Source organism: Rhinoderma darwinii, chromosome 2 (genome assembly GCF_050947455.1).
Source record: "Rhinoderma darwinii isolate aRhiDar2 chromosome 2, aRhiDar2.hap1, whole genome shotgun sequence".
NCBI classification, from domain to species: domain Eukaryota; kingdom Metazoa; phylum Chordata; class Amphibia; order Anura; family Rhinodermatidae; genus Rhinoderma; species Rhinoderma darwinii.
This window is the reverse complement of record NC_134688.1, coordinates 128,847,201-128,863,983: the sequence shown is the minus strand read 5'-3', so window position 1 is coordinate 128,863,983 and position 16,783 is coordinate 128,847,201. Positions and strand designations below refer to the sequence as shown.

The following is a 16,783-nucleotide window of genomic DNA, read 5'->3' as shown; positions in this document are numbered from 1 at the left end:
TCTACAGGGGGCACTGTGAGTGGCACTTTCTACAGGTGGCAGTGTGTGTGATGCTTTACTTTGGTACTATTATATTCCATGGTACTATTAGACGGATGTAGCCATCTTTATTTTCACTCCTTGACTTGCTGCAGCATGATATCACACAACAAAAGCTATTGAAAAAGTCAAGTTAAAGTTGCTTGACACTGTATTTAATTCGTTAAAAGTCAATATAAAGTGGGCGTGGCTTGACGCGCAACGGGCGCAGTCGCATGACTTGAGAGCCCCGCTGTGGTCCCGTGCTATACTGATCCTGCTACTATCCTGATTGTTCCTTACCTTCACCATTACGTCCCGGAGATCCAGGCAGCAGTCGGGTGGTAAGAGCGGAGTTATGGGCCCCACGAGAGGCCAAACGGCCACGGAAAAGTTGCAGAGCTATGCCCGGGGAGAAACCCAAGATGGCGGCCGTGCTTCTCTGCAGCAGCGTTCAAAAGGCAGTGAGACGCCTGGAGGGTCGGCCTCTTCTTCAGCGGTGGTGGAGGAGACGGAGCCGGAACCTACCCCGTCGGAGGTGATGAATAAACTCCTGGCAGCCATATCAGCATGAAAGACCACGCTGACTGGTAAGATGGAGGAGGTGAAAATTGATATAGGCCTTATCAGGCCTTGAGAGAACGAGTGACACATGTGGAAGATAGAGTGTCGGGGGTGGAAGACAGGACGGCAGCCATGCCACGTGCTATTACTAATCTGGAATCCATGACTGAGCTATTAAAACAGAAAAATGACGATCTGGAAAATAGGCTGCGCCGAAATAATATTCGGATAATAGGAATGCCTGAGAAGTCGGAGGGCCAAGATCCGGGCGAATTTATATCTAAGTGGCTGAAAGAGATACTGCCAGATGCACCTTATTCGCAGGCCTTTGCAGTGGAAAGGGCGCACAGGGTACCGGCAAGACCACCTCCGCCTGGGGCCCCTCCGAGGCCAATGCTGGCCCGTTTGCTTAATTGTAACGACAGGGACATGATCCTACGTCAAGCCCGCCGACTGCAAGGAATTAAGTATAATGGCGTCGCCATCTCCATATTCCCGGATTTCTCGGCTGATCTACAGAAGCGTAGAGCTACGTTCATGGCGGTGAAAAGGCGGCTGAGGGATCTCAATATCCCATATTCCATGGCGTATCCTGCAAGGCTGCGGGTAGTGGATAACGACCGTTCTATCTTTTTTAATTCTCCGGTGGAGGCCGACGAATGGGTGAGAGGAAAGAGATCGCCCCGCCGCGTGTGAATCCTTTGGATGGTGAGGATGGAAAGTGCTGGAATTTAAAGTTGTCGTTGGAGTTCCTCATGCGCCTGATGCAGGCTAAAGTTTCCGGCTGGTCTCCTGTGTTTAAGGATGGATGCCAATGTTACGGTAAACCCAGTTTGGAAGATTTATCCGGTGGATTGATAGTTCTGGAGGCCTTGAAAAGGGTCATTTTAACCCTCCCCACTTAATTTGGATAGACTGCCGGGACTGCCAATCCGTTTACATTCTGCTTAAGCTACTTAGCCTGTACTGGGAAGGAGTGATCCGGTCGAAGTGAAGAAGGGGCCTCAGTTGAGAGAACGCAGGAGTGTTCCTGGTATCTGCCCAGAAAGCATTTGGTGGTCAAATATTACTGATGTATAGCTTAAACTGATGATTGATTTATAGTTCTCCTGTGCGAATTTCTGGAAAGGGCTTATGATGCAATGTGGTGTGTGGGGCTGTAGATAGGGAGGGATACTTTAACACTGCCTAATAGCACGGGGCCTTCCCCGCTACTCTTTAGTGCCACGAGGAGGGCATGTTTCGGCAATGGCCTATGTGTCATCTCGCATTGCCGATGCAGTTCACTGTTTATATGTTAGTTCTGTCGTTCATGTTTTCAATGCCGTATGTAGGCGAAATTATACTTATTTATGAATGCAAATGTCTAAGAGATCATACAGTGCAAAGAGGTGTGGAAAAGGTCACTAGAGAAGGTATATTGGTATTATGCAGGAGCCGGGAGCCAACTTCCCTCCGAGGTAGACTTAGTTTCCAGGTCCACTAATGGCGTCCATACCGATCATGTCTTGGAACGTACGGGGGTTGGGTACCCCGCGGAAGAGGGCGGCCATTTTGCATGTATCCGTAAATTCAATGCCTCTATAATATGTCTGCAAGAGACGCATTTAGTCCCAGATAAAATGAGATTATTGCGTAGACCTTGGATCCAATGGTCTTCGCACTCCTTTCATACGTCACACTCCCGGGGGGTATCTGTATTAATCCACAAATCTCAGAGGTGGGAAGTGGTCAAACTTAAAGTGGATAAGGAAGGTAGATATGTGTTTATACATGCTTACATCGACACTATACCATTTGTATTACTGGGCCTGTATGTTCCTCCTCCGGCGAATGTACAGATTTTACATGAGGCCGCTGCATTTGCTGCCGCATATCCACAGGCTACGGTATTGGGTATGGGGGACCTTAACATGGTCTTGGATCCCAGATGTGATAGAATCAGGGGGGAAGTGGATTCTGGTGCTGTACCGGTGGTTCCGACATCGTTGAACTTGCTGTTTCAAGAAATGGGTTGGATAGATATATTCAGGTGAAACATCCGAATGTAAAGGTATACTCATGTCATTCTATCGGCAGAAACTCCCTGTCCCGTATAGATTACATCTTTGGGAACGCCCTAATGGTCCCTATGGTAACGGATATTTGTTATGAAGCGAGGGGAGTGTCAGACCACTCTCCGATAGTAGCGCGATTCAATCACCCAGGACCTGTGACAACTGGTAACTGGAAAATTCACCCATTCTGGCTCACCCTGATAGGGCCACAAGATTGCATACCGGATCAATTGGAGGTTTTCCAAGATAAAAATAGCTCGTGTGATAATTTAAATATTTTATGGGATACCCTGAAGGCCTATCTGAGAGGTTGCTTGCGATCTACAATATCTTACATAAAACGTGAGGCGGCAAAGGAAGAGGGTCAGTTGGCACATCAATGTAAAACACTGGAGGGCGAATACATAGAGAACCCCTCGGAGGCTAACAAACATGCATGGCTGACGGTGGGCCGTAGATACTTATTATTGCTACAAGAAAAAGCTGATAGGAAACTATTTTTTGCTCGGCAAACCTATTTTGAATTGGGAAACAAATCTAGCAAATTGTTGGCTCATTTAATTCATCACAGCTCTCAGAGCTCAGCAATACTAAAGATTAAGGACGGTCAGGGACCTGACTTGACGTATACCCCCAGCATAGCTGCCCGCTTCACCCAATTCTATAGGGACTTATACTCCTCCCAGTCCACGTATGATTGGTCCGAGTGTATAGCATATTTGGATGATTTGAACTTTCCACAGTTAGACGCGGCAGGTAGGGACATGCTAGAACTTGACATTACGGAAGACGAGGTTATACAGGCATTGAGGGATATGTCGAAGGGTAAGGCATCGGGCCCGGATGGGGTTCCATTGGAGGTATACCTTCGTTATTCTGACCAGCTCATTCCCCCACTATGCTCTATGTATTCTCACGCTCTGAGGGAGGGCAAGCTCCCGGATAGTTTCTATGATGCCACGATTGTAGTGTTACTAAAACCTGACAAAGACCCTAGTGAATGTAGTTCCTACCGCCCTATTTCATTATTGAATCTAGATTACAAGCTACTTGCAAAGGTACTAGCAAATAGATTGAATAAGGTGATATTACAAATCATCCACCCGGACCAGGCAGGCTTCATGCCTGGAAGGTCCACTTCTGACAATATACGCAAGGTTAAAATTTTGGCTCAAATAGGTGAGGCACTGAAGGGGGACTGGGCAATGGCATCCCTGGATGCCAAGGCCTTTGATTCCGTAGAGTGGGCATATTTGTTTGAAACGTTACAAAGGTTTGGTTTTGGCCTGACTTTCAATAAATGGATAACAATCCTGTATAAGGATCCGAGGGCACAAATTTTGATCAATGGTATAATGTCCCCCTATTTTCAACTCTGTAGAGGTACTAGGCAGGGGTGCCCTATCTCCCCGCTATTGTTCGCAGTAGCTATTGAACCTTTGGCGATATGTATCAGAACGCACCCAGAATATCAGGGAATAGTGTTGGGGGGAAGAGAGGAGAGGATCAGTTTGTACGCAGATGATGTGATATTGTACATGTCATCCCCGAGGGACAATTTGGGGCTAGCTATTGAAATCCTGAACCAGTTCGGTAGATTTTCTGGCCTACATGTTAATTGGAATAAATCATTTTTCATGCCTTTGAAGGAGGTAGGGTGGGCGGATGCAGAGCACGGTTTGCAGGTGGTGTCGTTCTTTAAATATCTTGGTATTATTATAAACCGAGACCATAGGCAGGATCGAATTACCAATATATTGCCTCTGTTGGATTATATCAAGCTCAAATTCAAGGTGTGGGGGGCCCTTCAATTGGCAGTGACGGGCCGAGTAAATTTAATTAAAATGGTTATTCTGCCAAAATGTCTATATGTCCTGGAGAACGCAGCCATACCAGTATATAAGGCCTTTTTTAAATCCCTCCATGCATTATTCCCAGCCTTTATATGGGGATCCAACAGATCCAAACTTAGCTTGTCCACCCTGCAGAGACCTAAGCATGAGGGAGGGATGGCATTGCCGGACCTGTTCATGTATTATCTAGCTGGGCAGATGAGGTACCTACAGCTATGGACAGGGTCGGATCCGTTACCAACGAGGGAACAGCACCTTGCTACATATTTGCATCTTACACATCTTTGCCAGTGCTGGAAAGTTCCCCGGGAACCTATAAAGCAATGCTTCCAATCCATAGGGTGGCAGTGCAGGCCTGGATGGCTGCCAAACAAATTTATGCATATGCGGATGTATAGGTGGATATGCCACTGTGGGATAATCCCCTTCTTTCTCATCTAATGGAGGGGCAAGCCCCCCCTTTCTGGTGTGGCTTTGAGGTGCGTAGAATTGGGGATGTGTATATTGATAACGCCTTTAAATCCTTTACACAAATGCAAGAGGACTTCCAAATTCCTAGAGAAGGCTTCTATAGATATCTTCAACTGCGACATGCTCTCGCGAGTCAATACCCTAGGTCAGATCACGAATTCTCACGATTCCCTCTGATTGGTGTTTTTAGATCACAGGGCCCCCGGGGGCTGATCTCTGCTGTCTACACTGCCCTTATACAAGCTAAACTGGCCAATGTCAAGTTACCGGTAAAGGATAAATGGGAGGGCCTGATACCAGATCTGACGGGGGAGGAATGGGAGGATGTACTTTCATCTCCTATTTCTGTCTCACCGGCGGCAAATAACAAAATGATTCAGCTATCTATAGTTCATCAGAGCTATCTCACGCCGGTGAGACTGCATAGAATGGGTAGATACCCTAGCACTGAATGCCATAGATGCCGTTTTCCCAGATCTGATTTCTGGCATATGATCTGGGATTGTCCAATGGTGGCCTCCTTTTGGGGGGATGTGTTGAAAGTGGTTGAGGAAGCGGTGAAGCAGCCGATTCCCCTCTCACCCAAGATCTGTCTATTTGGGGTGTTGCCGGAGGATCAGTGGCAATTCCACATGTGAATTCTATTGCAGGAGGTATGGCAAGTCCGGACCATGTGAATGTGCCATTATATGTGAGCCTCCATTCATAGAGGGGTCCGAAACGGGAGTGGCGGGGAATTTAAAAGGTAAACCTAATTATAATCTTTATGATTCATTTTTGTTTCCCAATTTGCCTGTAAAAAACCCTGATATAAATTAAAAGTGAAAAACCTGACCAAATACGTATTTATTTGTATTTATCCATCAGAGATACTTGTACTTGTATTTATCCATTAGAGATACAGTGAAGGAAATAAGTATTTGATCCCTTGCTGATTTTGTAAGTTTGCCCACAGTCAAAGACATGAACAGTCTAGAATTTTTAGGCTAGGTTAATTTTACCAGTGAGAGATAGATTATATATAAAAAAAAACAAGAAAAAAAAAAACAGAAAATCACATTGTCAAAATTATATATATTTATTTGCATTGTTCACAGAGAAATAAGTATTTGATCCCTTTGGCAAACAAGACTTAATACTTGGTGGCAAAACCCTTGTTGGCAAGCACAGCAGTCAGACGTTTTTTGTAGTTGATGATGAGGTTTGCACACATGTTAGATGGAATTTTGGCCCACTCCTCTTTGCAGATCATCTGTAAATCATTAAGATTTCGAGGCTGTCGCTTGGCAACTCGGATCTTCAGCTCCTTCCATAAGTTTTCGATGGGATTAAGGTCTGGAGACTGGCTAGGCCACTCCATGACCTTAATGTGTTTCTTTTTGAGCCACTCCTTTGTTGCCTTGGCTGTATGTTTCGGGTCATTGTCATGCTGGAAGACCCAGCCACGAGCCATTTTTAATGTCCTGGTGGAGAGAAGGAGGTTGTCACTCAGGATTTGACGGTACATGGCCCAATCCATTCTCCCATTGATGCGGTGAAGTAGTCTTGTGCCCTTAGCAGAGAAACACCCCCAAAACATAATATTCCACCTCCATGCTTGACAGTGGGGACGGTGTTCTTTGGGTCATAGGCAGCATTTCTCTTCCTCCAAACACGGCGAGTTGAGTTAATGCCAAAGAGCTCAATTTTAGTCTCATCTGACCACAGCACCTTCTCCCAATCACTCTCAGAATCATCCAGATGTTCATTTGCAAACTTCAGATGGGCCTGTACATGTGCCTTCTTGAGCAGGGGGACCTTGCGGGCACTGCAGGATTTTAATCCATTATGGCGTAATGTGTTACCAATGGTTTTCTTGATGACTGTGGTCCCAGCTGCCTTGAGATCATTAACAAGTTCCCCCCGTGTAGTTTTCGGCTGAGCTCTCACCTTCCTCAGGATTAAGGATACCCCACGAGGTGAGATTTTGCATGGAGCCCCAGATCGATGTCGATTGACAGTCATTTTGTATGTCTTCCATTTTCTTACTATTGCACCAACAGTTGTCTCCTTCTCACCCAGCGTCTTACTTATGGTTTTGTAGCCCATTCCAGCCTTGTGCAGGTCTATGATCTTGTCCCTGACATCCTTAGAAAGCCCTTTGGTCTTGCCCATGTTGTAGAGGTTAGAGTCAGACTGATTAATTGAGTCTGTGGACAGGAGTCTTTTATACAGGTGACCATTTAAGACAGCTGTCTTTAATGCAGGCACCAAGTTGATTTGGAGTGTGTAACTGGTCTGGAGGAGGCTGAACTCTTAATGGTTGGTAGGGGATCAAATACTTATTTCTCTGTGCACAATGCAAATAAATATATATAATTTTGACTATGTGATTTTTAGTCAATTTTCTGGAAATACCTTTTCACAGGTAAATCTCAAACAGCTCGATGTGAACCAGTTCATGGATCAGGCTGTCTAGTGTGAATTTAATAAAAGATTAGAACTACTCTTTAAAAATCCTTTCCTTTTTCTAACAGTAAATTCTGACAAAGTATCAAATCGGACAGAATTTCCAATGCTTGTGCAGCAAATTTCTTTCTAGAGGAAAGTGTTCCTTTCTTTCTAGAGGAAAGTGTTCCTTTCTAGAGGAAGGTGCTGAGTGCAGACAGCTGCCTGATAATATTCATTATGCATAAATACAACATTTAGATAAATTATTTAAGGAACAGCTTTGAAATTGTACCAATGTAAGTAGTTTACCAAAATGCCAACGGCTGCTGCCAAATTGTCTGCTGGGAAGTCTGGAAGCCCTAGGGTAGCAGATTCAAGAGAGCACAGAGTTGTAGCAAATGACAGGAGCTGAGATATTCTGAAAGGAAAAAGAAGTTTCACATTTTATTGTTACAATACTATAAACTAGAAATAGCCCAATCGGGTAATGTTAGAAACTTGCTGGATATTTTGGGTAAACCAATATATAAAACACATTAGTAAATGCACACTTGATATGCTCTTTCATCGACAGAATGGAAAACTTGCACAATTTTTCACAATAAAGAGAAAATACAACACAGATCTTCTTGTTATTGAATGAAAATGCTGCAAATTCCACATTACTATAAAACTTAAATGCTATGTAAACATTTGAAAGGGAATTTTTTTAATAAGAAAGATCAATGCGTGTGTTTTCTGCAACTTTATAATTAGTTTTTATTAAAAATAATTTTTACCTTTTGAGATACGGCTGCTTGCGGGACTTACAGGTTCGGTGTCAGCGGGTAACGCATGTCTCGGACACGCAGGATCGAGCTGTTACTGATCACATCTAAGTTCATAACTCGGATGTGATCGATTACAGGTGGATGCTGCGTGTCAGAGACACGCAGGACCTGCTGACTCTGAACCCGTCAGTCCCGCGGACCTGACGGATTCAGGTCTTAGGGCACGATACTGCTGCTCTGTATAGAGTATACAGAGCAGATGTATCCCAAAAGGTAAAAAATATTTTTAATAAAAACAAATTATAAAGTTGCACAAAACACACTGATTGATCTTTTTATTAAAAAGAAAAATTACTTTCAAAGGTTTACATAGCCTTTAACTTTATTTATCACCTAAAAACTCAATACTGTATTCCCCTGATGTCACACAGGAATTTAGAAAACAGGGAAATTGTGCGTTATTTACACTGGAAAGCTAGTACTCACTGTGGGTTTTATTTCTTTCTAAAAAGAAAGAAAAGTGATTCTTCAGATTAAGGAGTCAATAATTGTGGTTTTTTTTTTCCTATAGAGCCACTATTTTGCTAGCCAGGGAAAGAATACCACCAGTGACTACAAGCTCTTCAGTGTGAGTATTCTGCCAGTGTGAGTATTCTGCCATGCCGTAGTCGACTGCGCTATTCATTCATTGGAAACCATTTGCACCGGATCGGTCACTATTGAAATCATATATATATATATATATATATACACACATACATACACTAGTCCTTCTCAATGAATTAGATCATCAAAAAGTAAATTTATTTCAATAATTCAATACAAAAGTGAAACTCCTATATTATATAGATCCATTACACACAGAGTGATCTATTTCCAGCATTTTATTCTTTTACTGTTGATGATTAAGGCTAACAGTTAATGAAAACCCAAAATTTAGTCTCTCAGAAAATTAGAATATTAAATAAGCCCAATTTCAAAAATGATTTTTTAATACCGAAATGTAGGCCTACTGAAAAGTATGTCCAGCACATGCACTCAATACTTGGTCGGGCTCCTTTTGCATGAATTACTGCATCAATGCGGCGTGGCATGGAGGCGATCAGCCTGTGGCACTGCTGAGGTGTTATGGAAGCCCAGGTTGGTTGCTATCTATATATATATATATATATATATATATATATATATATATATATATATATATATAAATAAATAAATAAATAATGAGAAAAAGAATAAAGCAGCACAGCAACAGCAGTGGGTGCAGGCCTCCTAGGAACCCTTGTTAATGAAATCCAAAAAAATGAAGAGGCAGCACTCCAAGGAAATTGGTGAAAAAAAGTGGTATGTTTATTCACCCCAGGCAGGCAACGTTTCGATCCGTCTCTATGGGATCTTTGACAAAGATCCCATAGAGACGGATCGAAACGTTGCCTGCCTGGGGTGAATAAACACACCACTTTTTCTCACCAATTTCCTTGGAGTGCTGCCTCTTCATTTTTTTGGATTTCATTAACAAGGGTTCCTAGGAGGCCTGCACCCACTGCTGTTGCTGTGCTGCTTTATTCTTTTTCTCATTATTTATTTATTTATTTATATATATATATATATATATATATATATATATATATATATATATATATATATAGATAGCAACCAACCTGGGCTTCCATAACAGTGCTGCCTTATATATATATATATATATATATATATATATCTAATCACTTTAAAAGGTGTACATAGCCTTTAAATCCAGAATTTTCGATCTGGATTTGATCTGGTGATTTTATATGTGCATGTAGACATAGGCCTAAGTGGCATGTATGCACTCTGCACATTTTAAACTTGTATTTTTAGGTTAGGTTGTCAAATTTTCTGCATTGGTTACCCTTTTAGCCACAAATATACATTTTTATGCATTTTTTATAAAAAAAAATAAATTTAGCTCATGCAATCAGCACACTTTAGATGTGTTATGGCACATCACATTGACTTCAGGGAGCCACAGTAGATCAAACTGAAGACACCTGGGCTATGAGGTAAATTCCTATTAATGCAACATAGGCATATTTTCAGGATGGATTATTAGGATTTCTAGACTGTAAAGTGTCGGATTAAAAAGTAACTGTATTTTCAGAAAAACTAAAGATATCATAAGTTTTGATTGGTGGGGGTCCGGTTGTTGTGACCGCCTCCGTTACTGAAAGGAAGTTGCAGAAACGTTCAGCTGAGCGCTCTGCATCTTCGGCGGGGAACGGTGATCCTTGTTAGGCTGAAGACAGCTCACATAGAACGTCTATGAGTCCGTCTTCAGTCTAAGAAGGAGCGCCGATGCAGGGCGCTGGTTTCAGCGATGGTGAGAGCCTTAGCACCCAGACTCCCACCGATTAAAACTAAAACTTAGAAATGAGTGAAAAGATTCAGCACAAATCTAACTCGGTCAAAATTTCACAAATGTTTCGGTTTTGCCGAAATGTGCATCTTTTGGCGCACAAATCTGCAAAACGGCGGCCACCAGCGAGCATTGGCCGCTATTTTACAGACTAGAGGGAAAAAAAAGATACGAGAAAAGGAGATTAAAAAAAATCCCGTTCTGCTGTAGCGCGCGCTCCTACTAGCCTCATGTGATTATGTTGTTTTGTCCCATGTGACCACTGCAGCAGTAACATGGGACAAAACAATGTGATATCATGAGGATGTCAGGAATGCGTCCTTAGGCAACACAAGGGGTGGGCTATTATGGTATTTTTTTTTTTTTAATCGGGGCAATCGCAGATGCCCAAATCGTCTTGTTTGACTCTCTGACGTTTTCGAAGACTGCATCCAAGTTAGACCTCATGCACACGACCGTAGCCATGTGCACGGCAGTGATTTTCGGGTCGGCTGGCCGGCCACGGAGTGTCACCCGTGAGCCACCCGAAAATCTTGGCCCGTGCACATGGTCGCGTCCATTATTTCCTATGAGCCTGGACATGGCCGTAATAAGACATGCCCGTTCTTTCTGCGGTCCAGGCTCCTAGGCCATGAACGGACCGTGAAAACCACGGTCGTGTGCATGGCCCCATGGAAATGAATGGGGCCGCAATTCTCACGTGGATTTTCGGGGGAATTGCGGCCGCAAAAGCACGTTCGTGTGCATGGGGCCTTAGATACAATTCAAGAAGATATCAGAGTCAGACAGTGCAATCGGGGCACTTGAAATTCGCTGCAAATTTATTCGCAACTAATCAAATTTCGATCTATCGGATCGGCTCCGAAATGAATTTCGCTGAATTTCGTTAATCTTTACTTCTAATACGTTTCTATGAAATATCAACATTTTTGGAAAGTACAATTACTCTTTAAAGAATTTTGAATGTACTTTGAAACACGATAGAAAAATATAAATGTTATAGAGAACCGATATATGATCAATTATGACATAAGAGATGAATTACTGAAAAACATTTTTAATTCCAATTAAATTTACCTTTCTGCAGGAACATTTGGTCCAACCGAATACAATAGTTGAAGCTGATCCTGTTTGGGTAAAGAATAGCAGAAAATAAATTTAATTTTCGAAATATGACAGTATAACTTGTCAAGATTGCGGCGCCCTTCTCTAAAGTGATGGCAGCAATTAACTGGCTACAAACAGCTGCTCATACTAAAGGTCACGATCCTGGTGTCATTTGTCATAAGAGAAAAAATAGTTTGGAAGGTTGAAAAGAAAAACTGAGGATGTTAAAATCAAGACATGTAATCTCATTCTAGCAGCGAGCATCTGAAATAACTTAAAGAGGCTCTGTCACCACATTATAAGTGGCCTATCTTGTACATGATGTGATCGGCACTGTACATGATTTAGAAAAACCATCAATTTTGACGGAGTTATGACCTATATTAGCTTTATGCTAATGACTTTCTCAATGGACAACTGGGTGTGTTTTACTATATGACCAAGTGGGCGTTGTACAGAGGAGTGTATGACGCTGACCAATCAGCGATCAATCAGCGTCATACACTTCTCTCCATTCATTTACACTGCAAATAGCGATATAGCTAAATCGCTATGTGCAGCCACATAAACATACTATAATGCTACTCATGTGTCATGACAATGAATATACATTACCTCCAGCCAGGACGTGATGTGTATTCACTCTCCTGACCGCTTCTGTAGCGTCTCTGTGAGACTATAGCACAGCACAGCGAGATCTCGCTGTGAATGACATCTTACAGCGTAATCTCGCGAGACTACGCCTGCTATGCTGTAAAATACAGACGCTACAGAAGTGGTCAGGATTCTGAATACACATCACGTCCTGGCTGAAGGTAATGTATATTCATTGTCATGATACGTGAGTAGCGTTATAGTTTGTTTATGTGACTGCACATAACGATATAGCTATATCGCTATCTGCAGAGTAAATGAATGGAGAGAAGTGTATGACGCTGATTGGACACTGATTGGTCAGCATCATACATTCCTCTGTACAACGACCACTTGGCCATATAGTAAAACACACCCAGTTGTCCATTGAGAAACTCATTAGCATAAAGCTAATATAGGTCATGGATCCGCTAAAAATGATCGTTTTTATAAATAAAAAACTGCTATAATCTACATTACAGCGCCAATCACATCATGTACAATATAGGCCACTTATATTGTGGTGACAGAGCCTCTTTGAGCACTACACCTAGATAATAGGTAAAAATTTCCTCACCAGCCATAGACAATTTATTTTTATTAGAAAGTGAGGCATGTGAGTACTTGTTTGTTAAAGAGGTTGTACGAGATTAGAAAACTTTATGTTTTTTCAAAAGAAAGCACCACTCTTGTCCATGGGCTGTGCCTGGAATTGTAGCTCAGCCAATTTATGAGAATGAAAAAACAGATACAGTCCATGCATAAGACTGGCGATGTTTCTACCAAAAAAAAAGAATTCAGATCTTTTTACTAATTAACATTTTTTTTTTCATAGTTATTTTACACCCACCCAGTCTATACAATATAACCTTTTTAAAAATAAATTAAAGGGTAACTAAATGATCAACAAACTTCTGACGTTTTGATTGGTGGGACTCCGAGCACGGAGACCCTTACCAATTGCTAAAACGAAGCGGCAGAAGTGCTCATGTGATCGCTCAGCCGCTTCGTTTCTGTCCAGATTTTCTGGAAATCAATGTAGCGGTGTAGGGACTCAATAAAAAGTCTATGAGCCCGTACTCTGCTAAACCTGCTTTCTGGAAAAAAACAAACAGAAACGAAGCTGCTCAGCGCTCACACAAGCACTTCTGCCCCTTTGTTTTAGCGATTGGTGGAGGTCTCAGTGCTCGGACCACCACCAATCAAAACTTCTGACACGTCACTATGACATCAGAAGTTTGTTGAACATTTAGTTACCCTTTAAAAGAAATTAAAATTTGAGATTCAGGATTTCTGGACCAAGCTTGCGTGCTACTCGATTTATTGAGGCCTCAAATGGAGGAGAGCATCAGAATCTGCAGGTTTTCCATGCTCAGTTTACACCTTCCATGCAGGAGGGGGTCAACATGAGTACTTCTGAAAGTTGTACAACCCAGGGGCGGACATATCGCTGATGTAGCCGTTTCGGCTGCACAGGCCCCCGGAGGGGGTGGGGGCCCGCTCTGCTGCCCTAAACGCTGTGCTCATAGATTGGCAAAGGGACCCCATCCTCTCAGAGCCCCCATGTGCAAGGCATGAGGAAGCCCGCGCCGCCCGGCACATAACATTTATGGGCAGGGCAGCACGGGCCCCTCATTCCAGGTGGTGTCGCTAGCACCGGAGAGGGCCCTGATGCTAGCGACAGACACATTCCATTGTATCTGGGTCCTCAGGATGCAGATACAATTGAATACTATAGGATGCAGGTAACGTTACGCCTGCAGCCTGTAAGGTGCTGGTAAGACTCCCTGCGCAGGTCGGCGTGATGACATCACTTCATCACGCTGGCCTGCGCAAGCGTCACGCCCAGAGGCGACGGAGCGATCCGTCCGTTGCGGGAACAGGGTAAGGTAAGTAGAATTGTATTTTTTGGGGGGCTGTGTGACATTATATACAAGGGGGAGGGAGCTGTGTGACACTATACACAAGGGGGAGGTAGATGTGTGACACTATATACGAGGGGAGCAGGGAGAAGCTGTGTGGCACTATATAGAAGAGGGGGAGATACATGGCACACTATACAGGGGGGGCTGTGTGTGGCGCTATCTACAGGGGGGCTGTGTGTGGCGCTATCTACAGGGGGCAGTGTGTGGCGCTATCTACAGGGGGATGTGTGTGGTCGCTAGCTACAGGGGATGCTGTGGCGCTCTATGCAGGGGGCACAAAGGGGGCATTATTATGGTGAAGGCACAAAGGGGGCACGGTTACTGAGGGGGCCCTTTTATTGTGTCGAGCACTGAAGGATCATTTTTGCTGTCTGGGGCACTGTGAATTACGAGTTTATTTAGAGGATGGGGTATGGGTGTGGAGGATGCTGGAAAAGCGAGTAACCAATATGTCTGTGTCAAATTTTGCAGAGACAAGTCATGGCTGGAATAAGTCATCAGAGTGGTCTAGGCCGGATGGAGAAAGGGAAAGTGAACGACTCTAATCAGAGAAAACATCACCTGTGAGTCACTGGGTAAAAATGTGCTGTAATCACTTATATCGTCTGCAGAGCTCCTGTGTATAACTGGCATCTACCATTATATGGTCACCATGTAGTGGTAATATTGGTCTTTGTATAGTGGTTTTTTTTCAGTAACAGTATGGGGGAATTATTCAGTCAGTATGTGTTATGGTGTGGCGGTATTATTCAGTAACAGTATGGGGGTATTATTCAGTCAACATGTGGTTATCGTGTGGCGGTATTATTCAATAACAGTATGGGTTGTATTATTCAGTCACTATGTGGTTATCGTGTGGCGGTATTATTCAATAACAGTATGGGTTGTATTATTCAGTCACTATGTGGTTATGGTGTGGCGGTATTATTCAGTAACAGTATGGGGTGTTATTCAGTAACAGTTTTGGGGCATTAGTCAGTCACTGTGTGGTCATGGTGTGCCGGTAATACTTAATCTGGTATAGTGGTATGATTTAATAACTGTATATGGATAATTTTTGTGTGTGAGAGGGGATATATGCTTTGGGGCTTGCAACAATCCTGGATGCTATAGAAATCAGTGATGCAGTTCTCTGAACATTGCCTCCTGAATTGACTGCATTATTGATACAGTTATTCAGCATTTGGGGCCACACTTAACTTTTCCCAGGGCCACACTTTTGTCTAAAAGCAGGCACATAGATCGGCATGGTCTTGCGGCAGACTGAGGTGACCGCCTTCCCTCCCTTTTCACTTTCGGCAACTCTCAGATCGGGCCCCCTTCCCTGAAATATGTTATAGATGCCATCAGGGTACAGGGTGGGAGGGGGCCCCCACTGTCTGCCGTGCCAATCTATTACTTAGAAAACGTATTAGGAGGGGAGGGGTCTGGAAAGGCTTGCTCTGTCTGGTGGTCTTCGTCACCTAGTAATGCAGTGCAACATCTGACAGTGATGCTCACTAGGTGACCAAGACCACCAGATAGAGCACGCCGCACCTAGCATCGCTATCTTCGGACCAGTTATTGATCCGGGATAGCGGCGCTGCTGAAATTAAGCCTTATACTGGTTGGCTGACCCTCTCAGCCAATCAGTGTCAGGGTTCTTCTTGCTCCACCCCCTGATCCTGCCGTACTTTTACTATGTGGTGTGTGTGCTGAGCGTCGTGAAGGGGACTGACTAAAAATAAAAAGAACTAGGAGGTAGTGATTGCTGCCCTGTCTGTAGAAAATGTTTGGAGTGGAGTGGAGCTCAGTGCACAGTTAAAGGGATTTGCTCTTCTTTAACATTTATGGAATTTTCACAGGATATGCCATAAATGTCCGATAGATGCGGGTCCCACCTCTGGGACCTAAGCCTATATCTAGAACGGGGCCCCCTAAACCTTGTTCTGCCTTTCTCGGCTCCTGCTGCTTCCTGGTCACTTTCTGATTAGATGGTCGGGAGTTACGAAAACAGCAAAGCTTGCTGAACTACGCATTTTCCGTAACTCCCATAGAAGTGAATGGCAGTTAGGGAAGCAGCGTTGTACGATAAAGTCCTTATAAGTTAGTTACATGAGTGCTTTCTGTTATACTCAGCTGTTAACCCCTTAACAACTGCCCACCATCTTTTGACGTCAGGCGGTGCATGTGCTTAGTCTACAGTGACGTCTTTTGGTGTCGCTGTAGAAGCGTCTGATGAGCGCTCCTGTGAGCGCTTAAGCAGGAGCTGTAACTTACATCTTCTGATCTTAGAGCAGCCTGCTGAACACAGCTGGGGTCGGAAAACATTCGGACCACAGCTTTAACCCTTTGATCGCCGAGGTCCGTGACAGCAGCAAGATCAAAGGGAACTCCCCTCTTTGATCGCGTCACTGGAAACCCGGTGACGTGATCAAAGAGCAGGGAATCCCTCTGCAGTCAGCCCTGGGGACCTAAAAAGGACCCCAGGGCTGTCTGTTCAGTTTGCCTGCTGTTAGGGCACTCTACGTGCTGCCCTAACAGTAGCCTTTGTCATAGTGATACAGTATGATGTATTAGCATA

The 16,783-nt window shown here is 43.7% G+C and overlaps 1 protein-coding gene across 3 annotated transcripts in view; it reads right to left on the bottom strand.

Annotated features, from left to right (window-relative positions):
* Positions 1–16,783, bottom strand: part of VWA8 (von Willebrand factor A domain containing 8) — a 458,876-nt gene that overhangs the window by 321,592 nt on the left and 120,501 nt on the right. For all 3 annotated transcript variants that reach the window (XM_075852289.1, XM_075852288.1, XM_075852287.1), the window contains exons 8-9: positions 11,633–11,682; positions 7,703–7,811 (exon numbers count right to left, since the gene is read on the bottom strand). In XM_075852289.1, coding sequence (XP_075708404.1) covers positions 7,703–7,811; positions 11,633–11,682 — 159 coding nt within the window. The remainder of the gene's footprint in view (positions 1–7,702; positions 7,812–11,632; positions 11,683–16,783) is intronic.